Source organism: Ictidomys tridecemlineatus, chromosome 14, assembly GCF_052094955.1.
Source record: "Ictidomys tridecemlineatus isolate mIctTri1 chromosome 14, mIctTri1.hap1, whole genome shotgun sequence".
NCBI classification, from domain to species: domain Eukaryota; kingdom Metazoa; phylum Chordata; class Mammalia; order Rodentia; family Sciuridae; genus Ictidomys; species Ictidomys tridecemlineatus.
This window is the reverse complement of record NC_135490.1, coordinates 50,734,267-50,748,376: the sequence shown is the minus strand read 5'-3', so window position 1 is coordinate 50,748,376 and position 14,110 is coordinate 50,734,267. Positions and strand designations below refer to the sequence as shown.

Genomic DNA, 14,110 nt, shown 5'->3' with positions numbered 1-14,110 from the left:
AAAAAGTTATCAATGGTTGCCTGGAACAGGTGGTGAAGGCACTCACTGGGAAGGATCCCAAGGAAACCCCTTTTCTAGTGAGAAAAAAAAACTGTTCTATATCTTTATTATGGTAGTTTTTACATGGGTATCTACATTTGTTAAAACTCAGAGTGTGCTTGCTTTGGCAGCACATATACTAAAATTGGAACAATACAGAAAAAATCAGCATAGTCCCCGAGCAAGGATGACACCCACATTTGTGAAGTATTCCATAGTTTTGTGGAACCAACCCTTCAGCAGATGAATGGATAAAGAAACTGTGGTACATATATGAAATGGAATATTACTTATAGCATTAAAAGAGAAAAAATTATGGCATCTGCGGGTGAATGGGAATATCAGGTTAAGGGAAGTAAGCCAATCCCCAAAACCAAAAGCTGTATGTTCTCTCTGAAAGTGGATGCTGACCCATAATGGGGGTGAGGTGGGTGGTAAGGGGCATGGAAAGAATGGAGGAACTTTGGGCAAAGAGGAGGTAGGACAGGTGAGGGGGCAGAGGGATAGGAAAGATGGTGGAATGAGATGAACCACATTACCCGAGGTACATGTAGGACTACACGTGTTGTGTACAACTAGGAAAAGTTTTGTTCCATTTATATACAATGAATTGAAATGCATTCTGCTATCATGTATAACCAATTAGAACAAATTTAAAAAACTCACTGATATTGGCTCTCAAGGAATTACTGTTAAGTTGTGTGATGGCCCGTGGGTTCATTATACTATTCTCTATGCTTTTCTTTAAAGCTTTTCTAATTAAATTTATTTTTTAACTAGTACATAGAAACAAACATTATAATTATTGAAGTAGGTAACATGACATTTTGATGCATGTATACACTATGTAACGTTTAAATCAGTTAAATATATCTACCTCCTCAAACATCATTTCTTTATGGTAAAACTTTCACAATCTTTTTTTCTAGTATTCTAAAATATACAGTATGTTATGGTTACCTATAGTCCCCTACTATTCTCTCTGCTCTTATTTGAAAGTTTCCATGATAAAAATACTAAAAATAATTTTTAAATTAAGATATAACTTCAAATATTTAAAGGATTTCTATGTAGAAAAGAATTCAATTTTATAGAGGAAATCATGTGGAGGAAAATTTGGAGTCAATACAAGGATGAACTAGACAACAGCAGAACATATAGCCTTGTAAGAGAGTGACTCATGCTAGGAAATACTGGTGTACAGGCCTCATAACTATTCGTCAGGGCCACAGTAAAGAAAATAACAGCAATGAGTGAGAAACTAGACTAACAGCCTTCCAAGGTTTCTTCTAACACTAAGATTCTGCTAAGATTCCATTGATCAATGAATCTGATTGGTGCACATCTCCCAAACACATCAGAGCCTATTACTCTCCAGTCCTATCAGATATCATACTACTTGTTTAAGATTTTACATTGACTTGTTCATAATTTTTGCATATATTTGTTAAGTCCTTTTCTTAAGGCTTTCAAAAATCACAATCATACCTTACACCTGTTAGACTCTTTTAGTCCTCGCACAATGTCCTGTACATACTGGGCCATCAAAATGCCTTTTTGAAATCTCCTTTCAAATCAGTCTCCTAACATTGTGCCTCTTCTTTGCCACTCACGTCTATGTCTTACCTATCACCGTACAATCACTGACCATACCTGCACCACATTCATGTCCCCTGACCTAGACCTAGAGGAGGGCTCTGTGCATACCTAAAAAATATGAATAAAGAAATCCTTCCCATATCATGAGGCTGTTAACTTTCCAAGTGATGCTGATTCATTCTGATAATCAAATTATGACTGTAGAAGACTGCTTTAATCACTGGAAATATAATTATTCTAACTGCCTGGCTCGTACATACCCCTTACCCAGGTGGCTGCCACCATCATGAACAAACATGGAGCCAACTGAAAAATGATTTGTTTCTCCCCACCACATCTTTTCCACCCTGGTGGTCTTTCCTCCCCAGGTATTCATTGTCTTTATACCACCTTCTGACTGTCTACATGAGAATTAGGGCGTGTGTAGGGGTAAAACCCTTCAAAATGCCAGACACCTCACCAGACATTTTACCTTGTCAAATCATTTAATTCTTATGATTGGAGTAAGCATTATCTACATTTTTCAGATGAGGAAAACTTTTTTCAAAAGTTTAGTTATTTGCCCAAACGTCTAAATGATAACCTTGGGATTTGAAACCAGATCTACCTGGCTTCAAAATCTACACATTTTACAAGGAAAACAACAACATCATCTTTCTTACACAAGCTCTGAAATAACACAACCTACAGGAAATAACTTCAGTTGAGGAGGATTACTGTCACAATGGCCCTAGGACCATCTTATCCTCCAACCTCTAAAAGCTTTCTCATTCCTATAATTAAACTCTTAAAAGTCCAATATCAACAAATACCAATAGGGGGGAGGTAAGTCCTAAAATGCTTAGATAAGCTTCTAGACAGATTAAATGTCTTGTTTGGATCATGATTTTCTTTAGAAAGATCAGCCTTAAGTGACTCTTTCTAAGAAACAGATCTAACCTAATTCCTTTCATTCTTAAAACTTTCTAAGGATCCCCACTATTAATGGTCTAATGCTACTTTGGCTCATGACTTCCTTTAAGATTTGCTGGCCTCTCCAACAGGCCCATCCCCCTCCAACTTCACACTTTACAATACCAACTATTCACATTCTCCTGCCCTCCCCAAATATCCTTTCTTCATGTTTCCATTTCTCTGAACACATTTCTGACTGCCAGCTTCCCCCACCACCCCAGCCTGTCTAATCAACAACAAACCACATGTCAGACTCCTGTTTGCCCTTTGCCTGTGCTTCAAACACATCTCAACCACTTTCTGACCTTACTGATCACCCTTCCAACCATAATAAATGCATTTATGGACAATAATGTTCTACCATCGAATAAATACCACTCTTTCTGCCATTATCTTACTGTGTTTCAAGTGAATGCTGTTATCTCCCTGCCAGAATGAAAGGTTCTGAGGGGAAGAACCAAGTTTTTACAGGTGTGCAAATGTCTAGCCTTGGTAGACAGCAAATCTTCCTCATGTGCTAAACCAAGTAGCCATTAAAGCCACACCCCTATGGCTTTTGTTTCAGGAGCTATCTACTCAAAGGGTCAAGAGTCATTTTCATAAAGACATTTTAAGTTTTTCACTTCATGACCAGAAGCCACTTAAAAACTAATAAATAATCAACATTCTAATTGAAGAAACTATGTCAAACTTACCATCTTAGACAAATAAAGCAAGAATGAATGTAACAAGAAAAGTATGTTGTCCAAAAGGGTGGCATCTGCTGGCTCTTCGACCTTTATCTCTAGTTGGTTTTCTGTATCAGCAGCATCAACAGGAGTACCTTCTGTTATAAGTAGCTCTAAAATTGAAAGGGGAAATTGCTATTTTATTTTATGCTATAGAATAAGAATTGTCTCTCTTCAGTTTCAATATTCATCGAGTGTTTCACTAAATATATGAGTCACAGTGCTTGGAATATGTGGCTCTCCTAAAGACAATTAACACAACAGAGAAGAAAACTTCAAAATCCTAATTAGAGCTGTCAAACCCTTCAATTATAAAATGAACAATCTCCAGTCTACTCTCCACTACTTCCATGGCCATACAACTGCTACCAGAACAATATTTACTCAAGGAAAAATTTTAAAACCAGAGATATATAGACAGGGTCACATTCAAAAAACATGGATTTAGTGCTGGTGAAACTTTGTGTTTAAAATTTTAGGAAAGCTGAAAGAGAGGGAGTCTTGGTTTGCAGATTTGCAGGTGGAATGGGCCAAGGCTTAACACAGTATCTGGCACCTGGCAGAGATACTCAACAATTATTTATTGAATGGACAGATGACAACTATTTAAAAAGAACACAGTAGTACCAAGAGAGACTAAAGGGAATTGGGTACAGACCTGCATTGAGGCTCTGTGAATGAGGTAGAATTCCAGTTAGACCTGAGAGCTTGTAGGGGTGGAATTTCAGTATGAGTTACATGAGCCTGGGGTATGTTTGATTAAACAGCAGGAGTCCAGCATGCAGTTATTAAGAAGTTGGACCAGTTGCCTCTAAGGTCTTTCTCAACCCTGAGATTCTATTCACTACTATTTTTTTAAGCTTTTGCCTAATTTTTTTTTTTTTAGTTTTTGATGGACCTTTATTTTATTTATTTGTATGCAGTGCTGAGAATCAAACTCAGTGCCTCATATGTTAGACAAGCGCTCTACCACTGAGCTACAACCCCAGGCCCTCCATTCACTATTGGTCTATGAATTTGACTGCTGGTGAAGTCTGCCCCATTGGCTCAGCATCTCAGCACCTGAGACACATTAAATGACATTTGGGAAGATTTTACCTATTAAAGGTCATTGACATCATTTTGTGGTGGAACTTAAAAGGCCAGGGAAGTAATTCATTCTTAATTTTGTAAGTCAAGTTTTCCCTATTCTTGAAAGTTTTGGAGCATGAAAATAACAAATCGTAATGGTGCGTGATTCATTTTCATAACCTTATAGAGTTAAAGACAGTTCAGAAGTCAGTAGTGTTCATATATGGATGCAATGTCTTCTGGAAAATGGGAGAACTCATATGTTATTCCTTCTCAAATTAACTGAATCCCCCCTTGCTATGAGTTCTCCTACACTCTGTGTGTACAGATGGTGGGGGGGAGGTTCAGATCAGTGCTGCCAAGCCCTGCACTGGTGCAGGATAATGCTTATAGCTATGCTTACAGACCAGAACCTTTAAAAACACAAAATACAGTAATTATGGCTTCATAGCACCACACTGGATGGATTAAAATAAACAATTAGTCATCATCTAATTTACTGATAAAATGAGAGTGAGCAACACAAAAGTAGAATGCTGTTGATGCCATTATTGGGGATTTTTTTGAAAAATTGTTTCTCATCTCCCACTGGATACTGTGCACTATGATGAAGTATTCGTAAGTGTCAATCTAAAATCGATTGCAGTTCTGTACTGTTTGCTGTAAGTATATAGTATAAAGATCTGGACCATTGACTGCATTTGAAAAAGTTTAATTACCATGTCCAGGAAGCAAGTCAAAACAGGACTTGAGCTATATTATATTCCATTTAGAAGAAAAGGGAAGAAAAACACAGAATTTATGAGACTATGAACAGTGATTATTCAAGCTAACTTGTACTAGGCCAGACTTTCCTGGAAGGCCTGCTAAACACAGATTGTGGGTCCCACCCCTAGAGTTTCTGGTGCTGTTGGTCTGGTTGAAAACTACAGTTTTAGAGCATAAGGCCTTTGAAGAAAAATATTTTAGTTGTAAATGGTTTACACAAGCTAGTCATACCTAAACATTTGCTTTTAGGTGAGTTACAGTCTCTGGCCTATTTTTGATTTCTAGTCATCTTTATTCTTGCTTTTCTCTCACTTAAGATTTTTTTTTTTTTGAACTCACATGTACCTATATCACTCTCTGCTCTATTTCGTACCTTTGGCAACAAATATCCTTGAAAGCCTTCATTATGGTAATGCCTCTACTTTGTAGAGAAAAATTGGCAAGCTTTACCTGGGTCTACTTTCTCAGTATTTGGGATCTGAGACACTTCTGAAACACCCATGTCCTCAGTCACAGGTTGATTCAAGAGGCTGGGCTCTTCAGGATGGTTCATATTAAAATGATGACGCAGGAGGTTTGGCTCTTCATGAAGATTTCTATTAAGACGATTTGTGTTCTCTTTAGGAAAATCATCTTCATGGGGTGGCTGCATCTCTACAAGGGAGAAGAATGCATTGAGCCAGATGGATGACACTATCTACCCCCACTTAAGCCCAATGATCAGCACTCCCTCTCAGCACACAGTTCCAGATACCTCAACACTGCCCTCCATGTCCTGGCATGAGCCCATGAGAACAACTGGGCAAGGATACGGGAGGGTTAATTGTTTTCATCCCATTTAAAGGATGACTGAACTATACAGTCAAATTTATAAAGAAGCCTCATCTGCCAGAGGACTTTCCACCTTTCCCATTTCCATATCACCTTGTTCCTTGTCCATCATGTCTACCCTTTTGGCTGTGGTTTCAGTTTTCTTTAAAATCTTCCAAATTATACTCGTTTCTTGTTTGTTTTCTTTGGTTTCTAGATAAGGATTGATTTCTTTTTTCAAAAGTTTATAAGCATCAGTCTTCTCCTGTTCGTTTGAGACCTGAGAAATGTCTACCCTTTTGGCTGTGGTTTCAGTTTTCTTTAAAATCTTCCAAATTATACTCATTTCTTGTTTGTTTTCTTTGGTTTCTAGATAAGGATTGATTTCTTTTTTCAAAAGTTTATAAGCATCAGTCTTCTCCTGTTCGTTTGAGGTCTGAGAAATGTTGCTGGTTTTGTTTTTTTCACTTTCTGGCACTTTCAATTTATCTGGTAGTATTTCTTCAAAAAGTTCAAGTGAAGTTTGTTCACCCTGAGCATTATCTGTTTGACTATCTGCATGAGGATGGTTCTTCTGAGCCAAAAATTGTTCCTCAAGATCCACAGTGTTTTCTGAGAATGCACTTTCAATTTGTTGTGAGTTTGCTACTACTGGTTTAGGTTCAGGTTCAACATCCTGGGAGACTTCAGGAAATTGTCCCACTTTTTCTATAGCTTTCTCAGAATCTTCATTTGCAGAATCATACAATTCCAAAAATCCTAGAAGTTCTTCTACGTTATAATTATCAAAATCATCTCCTCCAACATCAAAACAAACAAAATCTGTCTCCTGTAAGGAAAAGAAAACCATTAATGTGTCAATAACAAAGTATCACAAAAGCAAACTCATCCACGCTCCCAAATTCAGGATTGGTTCTAAAGAATCTTTGAGGTCAACCAGATTACCCTCCTCCAACCCCCACTGCCTAACTCCATCTATGGCTGAGTAAATCTGTCTTTTTCTAGACTACAGTGTTAGAAAGTCTATTCTTTCTTTCTTTCTTTTTTTAACATGGGTCATATTCTTTAAAAAGCATAATGAGTAAAAATGGTGACAATTTGGTCTCCAACTGCCTGACTCTTGGGTCTCTCTCAATTTGCTCTGAACATAAGTAGGGAAAGGCAAGGTATCACTTATAGGATCCTCCAGCTCTTAATATCTACACCTATGTTTCAGAAATTTAACTCTTAATCATTTGCTCAGGAGAAGCTGGAAGATCCTGCAGCATTGAGAAAAATGAATCAGTTTTAAAGTATCTTACTGAGATACAAGTACATTGGATGGAATAAAGAATGATATTAAGGAGGCTCCTCACATTATTATTACCACAAGAACAAACTGAAAACAAGATTCAACAAGGTATACACCTTTCTCTTCATCAGGGTTTCACAGTCACTAAGATCTCTCTCAGGATTATGTGTATATTATCTAGTCTTCCTTCTTGCTACTAGTAAGCAAATTGATATAAAAGGAGCCATAGTATGAATGGACATGTTTTTAAAAAATTTCCATTCCTAATTAAATCTTCATAATATTCTGCGGGGGTTCCGGGGGTGGGGGAGGCAGTTCAATGTAGTAGGGATGAGTGATTTCCTCTCCTCATCACATGCATTTCTAAGCCATGAGGGATGCATGTAATGGGAAATACAATGAGAAGGCAGAGTTCAAAACAAATGAGTTCTCTGTAATCAGTGAACTGCTGTCACAGCTTAAATCCCAAGAACTCTCTTTACCAACAATGAAGTCCAACAAGCAACAGAACTGATTTTATGGCCCCTGAGATTATAAAGAAATTTTAGGAACAGCAACAACAAACAGGATGACTTTATCCATTCAGTCCATCTAATCTAAGAACTGTCCTAGCCTAGCAGTTTGCATATTCTACAGCCACTACAAAGAGCTGCCCAAAGATGTTTCAGTGTTGGTGGGCATCAATTACTATACAATTTAAAACTCTAGAAAATAATCAGCTGAAGTGAGAATTCTAGAACACGAAATCCTTTCAGTCACAAAATCAATTTAAGTCAGAGCACCATACAGGAATGTTGTATAAAGGGAGCAGTTGGGGCCTTAAAAGATCTGAGACTGAACATCACCTGAAATGCTCAGGTCCCCTTTTCCAAATCTATAACATGACTATGATCCCGTATATGACTAAGAATAAGAAAACCTTTGTAAGTACATATTTCTAGCCTAGTATAAAAGTTAGAGTTTATTAATTTAACCTAAATATACTTAAAATGTCTAATAACTATCCAATGAGTTTTGCCTGTAAAATGAAATTATTTGCCTCTTAGAATATCTGTTTCAATATATTAGACAAATCTCAGATTATAATATAATCACCCTAGAATGCCTTTCAAACTTTTTTTTTTACAGGTAGTCTGATTTCAAATGAAAATCTGACACACAAATGTTAGATTGCCCCCCAAACACATTATAAAACATTCAGAAGCAGTTAACTGAATATAACTGATGGATTTATAAGCCAGTTTACAATTGAGAACAAAAAAGAAATCCATAACTTACATCTGTTGGAATTTGTAGCTCTTCTTTAGTATGTTCACGAACTACCTTGATGAAATCTTTTGGAAAGTATCCAAACATATGGCCAACCTATAGTGCAAAAGAGACAAATATCAAATAAATTCTGTACAAGGAATATAAATAAGAGATTTCTCAGAAGTGGCAGGAAATATACACATAATAGATAGATATATGGTATAACCAAGAAAGAAAGTTGCTATAACAATTACACTGAGATTATTATTTCAAATAAAAATTAAGTACAGAACTATTAAAGCAACATTTCCAACCACTGAAGTTTTCTTTTTTACATTTAGCTTAATTCTCAACACAGAGCATATAAAGTTAAGACTTCTGAAGTAAATAAAAGATCTGCATAGAAGATTATTGGATACTATATGGTTAAAACTATGTAAATCAAAGCTGGTTATAAATGCAATTCCAAATAACCTCTAGCAAGAATTTACCTGTACATTTTGTAGCATTGCTCATAAACCAATATTTATGTCTTTCTTAACCAATACACAACAGTCATAAAAATTAATAAGTAAAAACAATACAAAAATCTCTAAAATGTATTACCACTATAGCAGATGTATTCATAGTATATGCTTTCCTAGCTTTGTCCAAATCTACTTTTACAAGCACTTGGGGAGTGCTGAGGGCCATTGTCAAGTAGGAATGAAGCTTCAAAATTTCCTTGCCAGCGTACCCCATGTTAAATGGATTTTGCTGTTGACATTGCATGTAAGGTGACCTTGCTCAAGGACCAAGGCAGATCCGGGTTTAGAGCTGATCAGGTTTGAGGAAGTGTCCCACTCCTTAGGGTGTTCCCGGTTTAAGACAAAAGGAGTTTTAGGGAAGTTGGAGGTTGAAGATTATTGCTGCTGGGAGTAGGGCGTGCCTGCAGCCTGAGTTCCCGCTGAGTTCTCCTGGAGAAAAAGTTTTTAGGAGGTGAATTGTTTGGGAGATTGGATTGCCCCTGAACCTGTGTGGAGGTGGTGTGAGTCGGGAATAAAGTATTGCTGTTTCAATCTACAAGGCTGTGAGTGCCTCCTGATTCTGTGCCCAGCCAAGACTGCGGCATTATGGTGGCCCGTACGTGGGATGTCTGAAGCTTGGGGGTAAGTGAATTTGCTCGCTCCTGAAGGAGAGCAAAAAAATGGGTGACCATTTCAAAAAACAATGTGTTCTTGTTTTGATTTATTTTTTTTTTTCATTTCAAGTGGCCTGTTCCTAGAACTTTCTCAGGCAAACTAAGGAAAATGCTTGACTCAAGGTTTGAAGTTGTTCGCCTCCGAGGAAGAAAAATTGTTAGAGGAAGGAGATACCCCAGTAAGACCAAGAAAAACTATGGCATATGTTGATACAATACAAAAATGTAGCCCATGGCTTTATAAAGATGAGTTATTAAGTGTATCAATGGGACCATTATGGTATCCTGTAGAAGGATTTTTCTTCAACAAGAAAGAGATGGCTAGTTCTGTTCACTATACTTGTCTTGGTTTTTACAGACAGCTAATTCATTTACAAAGCTAAAATGTTAAAATATCAACCACTAAATATGAAATCAAGTACTCTTTACTTATTAAGTTCCATAAGGTAATATATTTAAACATTATGTGTGTTTTCATAAATTGGCAAATGGAAAAATGTTTAATATTGCTTTGGTCTGTGTCTTTGCTGAAACAAGGTTACTAAGTGTTAAGATTCTATCATGTGTAATTTATATACAGAGAGTATAAGAAGTTTCAGCTGGGTTTCAATTACAGTATAACAGTACCTTAAAAAACATGAAAGTATTTCATCTTATTAAAGTGGAGTAATTTTATAAGGGTTGTTTTAGAATGTGAATTTATAAAAAGGGTTAATGGTTAAAAAAGAGATATAAAAAGATTCAAGATGTGGAAATATATTTTAATATAAAAGGTTAAAGGAAAAAGAAATGTTTCTAGTTGAGATAATCTCTGTGTGGTAAAGTGAAAAGTTGTAAAATGCCATTTAAAAAGATTTTGAGGAAACTAGATTTAATTTAAAAGCTTGAGAAAGGTAGAAAGAAAAAAAGGTATTTGTACATGGCAGATTGAGACAAAGCTTCTTAATGGAGTAAAAAAGAGCCTTTGGTTGAAGGGCAGCCATATAAACTAATATTAAGCGATTTAAACAAAATCTAAGCCTCGTTTAAAAGAGTGAAGCTGTAGGTGGTGAAAAAGTACATTTAAAAGTACAGTATAGATGATAAAGGAAATGCTTTAAAAGGTTAAATTGAAGGTTGTTGAGATACCTTCATGGCGGGAAAAAAGATTGCTTTACTCATCAAACTATTAAAATGTACTTATTAAACTAAAAAGAGGGAGATGAGATAATCTTTGTTTGGTAAAGTAAAATGTTGTAAAATGTCTAAGTACATTGCAAAAAGCTTTAAAAGGTTAAATTGAAGGTGGTTAAGATGCCTTCATGATGGAGTAAAAAAAAATATATAACCCATGAAAATGGGAAGATAATAAGATAAAAGATTTAGATAAAGAAGATTAAAAATTTGAAGTGGAAAACTTCAAAAACAGAAGTACAAAAAGGTAAAAAAAAAAGAGAGAAGATGTAGAAAGATAAAGATATAGGAAGATAAAAAGATGTAGAAAGACAAGAATTTTATACCCACAAAATAGGAAACGAAAGAAAACTAGGAGAGAAGAAAGCAACTAAGTGTAAATATAAAAACCTTAGAAGAAAACTAGAAGATAGAAATAAGATAGAAAATGGTTAAAAATGTCAAGTAAAGGTATATCAGATAGAAAATACAAAGGGCTAAGACAACTATGGTTTCAAACCACATCTAAAAATTAAAAGGACTAAAGTAATTCTAAAAACTAAGGCAAAATGCTTTTGAAAGACTTAAATTTAAAAGGATCTTAAAGGGGTATATATCCCCCAAAGATAAACTTAAAATAACCCTTTTTTTACTCTAAACTTTTTAAATTTGGATTCATCAGGACTTAATGCTGCGGAAAGACATATGTATCCAAAAAATGTACATAAGCCTAAGGTACTTTGGAAAGATATTCTAACAGGACATTGGAAAGCTCCTGACCCAGTGTTTGTCTGGAGTCGGGGTTCTGTTTTTGTGTTTCCACAGCGAGAACAGCAGCCGATTTAGATTCCAGAGACACTAACTAAAACAATTTCTACAGACCAAAAAGAAGATAATTTGACTCAAATCCATAACAGCTGATATCCAGAGCTCCAGCCTGGCTATTCTTACATCTGCGACAGTGATTAACCACGGTGCCTTTTTTCAATATCTATTTTATTATTGCATTTTTCCCACATCATAAAGTTCTATTTTATTTTTTGAGCTCATACAAACCTAGGTTAATGTTTTTCTGATCAGCTTTGTTTTTTGACTGTGTTTTATTTTTTGACTGTGGAGTTTTTAAACATTGCAATGGAGATTTTACCTAGGTAAAGCTACAAGGCTGTTATTATTGTCTTATGTGTTGTATGTTATGAGTGCACTGTTTTGTGTTGCATGTCAGTATGTGTGTATGTCCATATTTTTATATGAGGAGCGCTCATGAAAAAATGGATCCGAATTTTCTTTTTTTTTTATTCACGTGATTTAAGTGGTTTAATCTAAATTAGGTAAACAGCTGTTAATGATTGTTTTCAAAGGTGGTTAACAGATCTGTTTGCTTACTATTGTTTTTAAAGGTGATTAACAGATCTGTTTGTTTACTTTCACTTTTCGTTTTCATTATATTTAATAATTCTGTTCAGGATAATGTCTCTTTAACATCATTGCCAGAATTCCCATCTCCATCCCAGTGCCAGTGAAGACTAAGAAAACCAAACTACAGCTTCTATGATAGCTATCACAGTAAACTGTATAAACTGATGCATCAATGAATATAAATCAACAAGTAATGCTCAATCAAGGACTTGATTTACTTTGGGAGGAAATGGACATATTGATAGATTCCTCCGATTTGAACTGCTTGCAGAACTTGCTTGGACTATATATGAGTTGCATGCATTGTGAACTATCGTCTGGTACAGCGAATTGTGGTACTGCTGGCATATCCTTGCTGATGGTGTCACCAGTGATGCAATTTCCTTGCCAGCGCACCCCATGTTAATTGTGGTAATGCTGGCATCTTTGCTGGTGGTGTCACCAGTGACATAATTTTTCCAAAGGAGCCGTCAATTGGCTTGGTGTCGTGGCATTTCTGTATCCTCCTCCCTTCTACTAGTGATGGTCTAAAATTTGGGGGCCAATAGAGGTGAGGCAAGAACCTCACCCCCCCACTGGCACCAAGGTTAAATTTGGGGGCCAACAGAGGTGAGGCAAGAACCTCACCCCCCCACACACACTGGTGCTTAAGGCCTATCCACAAGCATGGCTGAATGCTGGACCGGTAGTCAGTGACGGGTTGATCTGGTTGCAGTGGATTCAACCCAAGACAGGAAACTGACGTCTAAAGGTCAGTTCTCCCATGACAGGTAAGAACCATATGTTGAATTGGACAACCTACCAGGCACGGTCCTTTAGCCACATTGCTTGTTGTTTAATTAATCAGAAGGGGGGAGAAAATTAATGCTGCAGTCTTGGCTGGGCACAGAATCAGGAGGCACTCATAGCCTTGTAGATTCAAACAGCAATTCTTTATTCCCGACTCACACCGCCTCCACACAGGTTCAGGGGCAATCCAATCTCCCAAACAATTCACCTCCTAAAAACTTTTTCTCCAGGAGAACTCAGCGGGAACTCAGGCTGCAGGCACGCCCTACTCCCAGCAGCAATAATCTTCAACCTCCAACTTCCCTAAAACTCCTTTTGTCTTAAACCGGAAACACCCTAAGGAGTGGGATACTTCCTCAAACCTGATCAGCTCTAAACCAGGATCCGCCTTGGTCCTTGAGCAAGGTCATCTTACATGCAATGTCAACAGCGAAATCCATTTAACATGGGGTACGCTGGCAAGGAAAATTTGAAGCGTCATTCCTACTTGACAATGGCACTCAGCAGGGAAGAAAATAAAATTACAATATAATGCATATGAAACCACATATCAAGCTTCAGTTTCACCCAAAATAAATCCTCTGCAGAAAAGAACCCCATTTATTTTCAGCACCAACATTTAAATTATATGAAGTTACATAAAGTGTACAAAAGGTATATAAAGTTCCCCTTGAGAAAGACACTCCTATTACTAACTACTGACTAAAAGGAACAGAAGATTCTTGCCAATAATTAAAGGAAACTGATAGGCAAATCAAATGCCCAAAAAAGAAAATTAAAAAAGGCATCTTATCACTACCTCTAAAATATCCCCATTCATGAATGTTCTTGTTATATCTAGAAACCATCTGAGAACCAGTATTAGTGGTAGAATACTGCCATGAAGATTAGATAAGATGGAGCAATTAAAAGTTTCATCACTGCAGATAAAGTCTGAGACTCTAGAAAACCAACAACATTGCAGAATGAAAACTGAAAACTCAAAAGGAGAATCATTTTGAAAACTAAAGAGTTTTTAATTTCTTAAGTATAACACTTATGACATGAGAGGTGAGTCTG

At 36.5% G+C, this 14,110-nt stretch overlaps 1 protein-coding gene and 1 non-coding gene across 2 annotated transcripts in view; one reads left to right on the top strand and one right to left on the bottom strand.

Moving 5' to 3' along the window:
* The window catches only part of LOC144370385 (transport and Golgi organization protein 1 homolog), an 83,275-nt gene that overhangs the window by 31,920 nt on the left and 37,245 nt on the right, over positions 1–14,110 (bottom strand). Inside the window, exons 4-7 of the mRNA XM_078031134.1 lie at positions 8,539–8,625; positions 6,084–6,798; positions 5,610–5,813; positions 3,288–3,433 (exon numbers count right to left, since the gene is read on the bottom strand). Of these exons, the coding sequence (XP_077887260.1) occupies positions 3,288–3,433; positions 5,610–5,813; positions 6,084–6,798; positions 8,539–8,625 (1,152 nt within the window). The remainder of the gene's footprint in view (positions 1–3,287; positions 3,434–5,609; positions 5,814–6,083; positions 6,799–8,538; positions 8,626–14,110) is intronic.
* LOC144370664 (U6 spliceosomal RNA) lies at positions 155–261 on the top strand. The gene has a single exon (XR_013430549.1). It is a non-coding gene; the product is annotated as a U6 spliceosomal RNA (small nuclear RNA).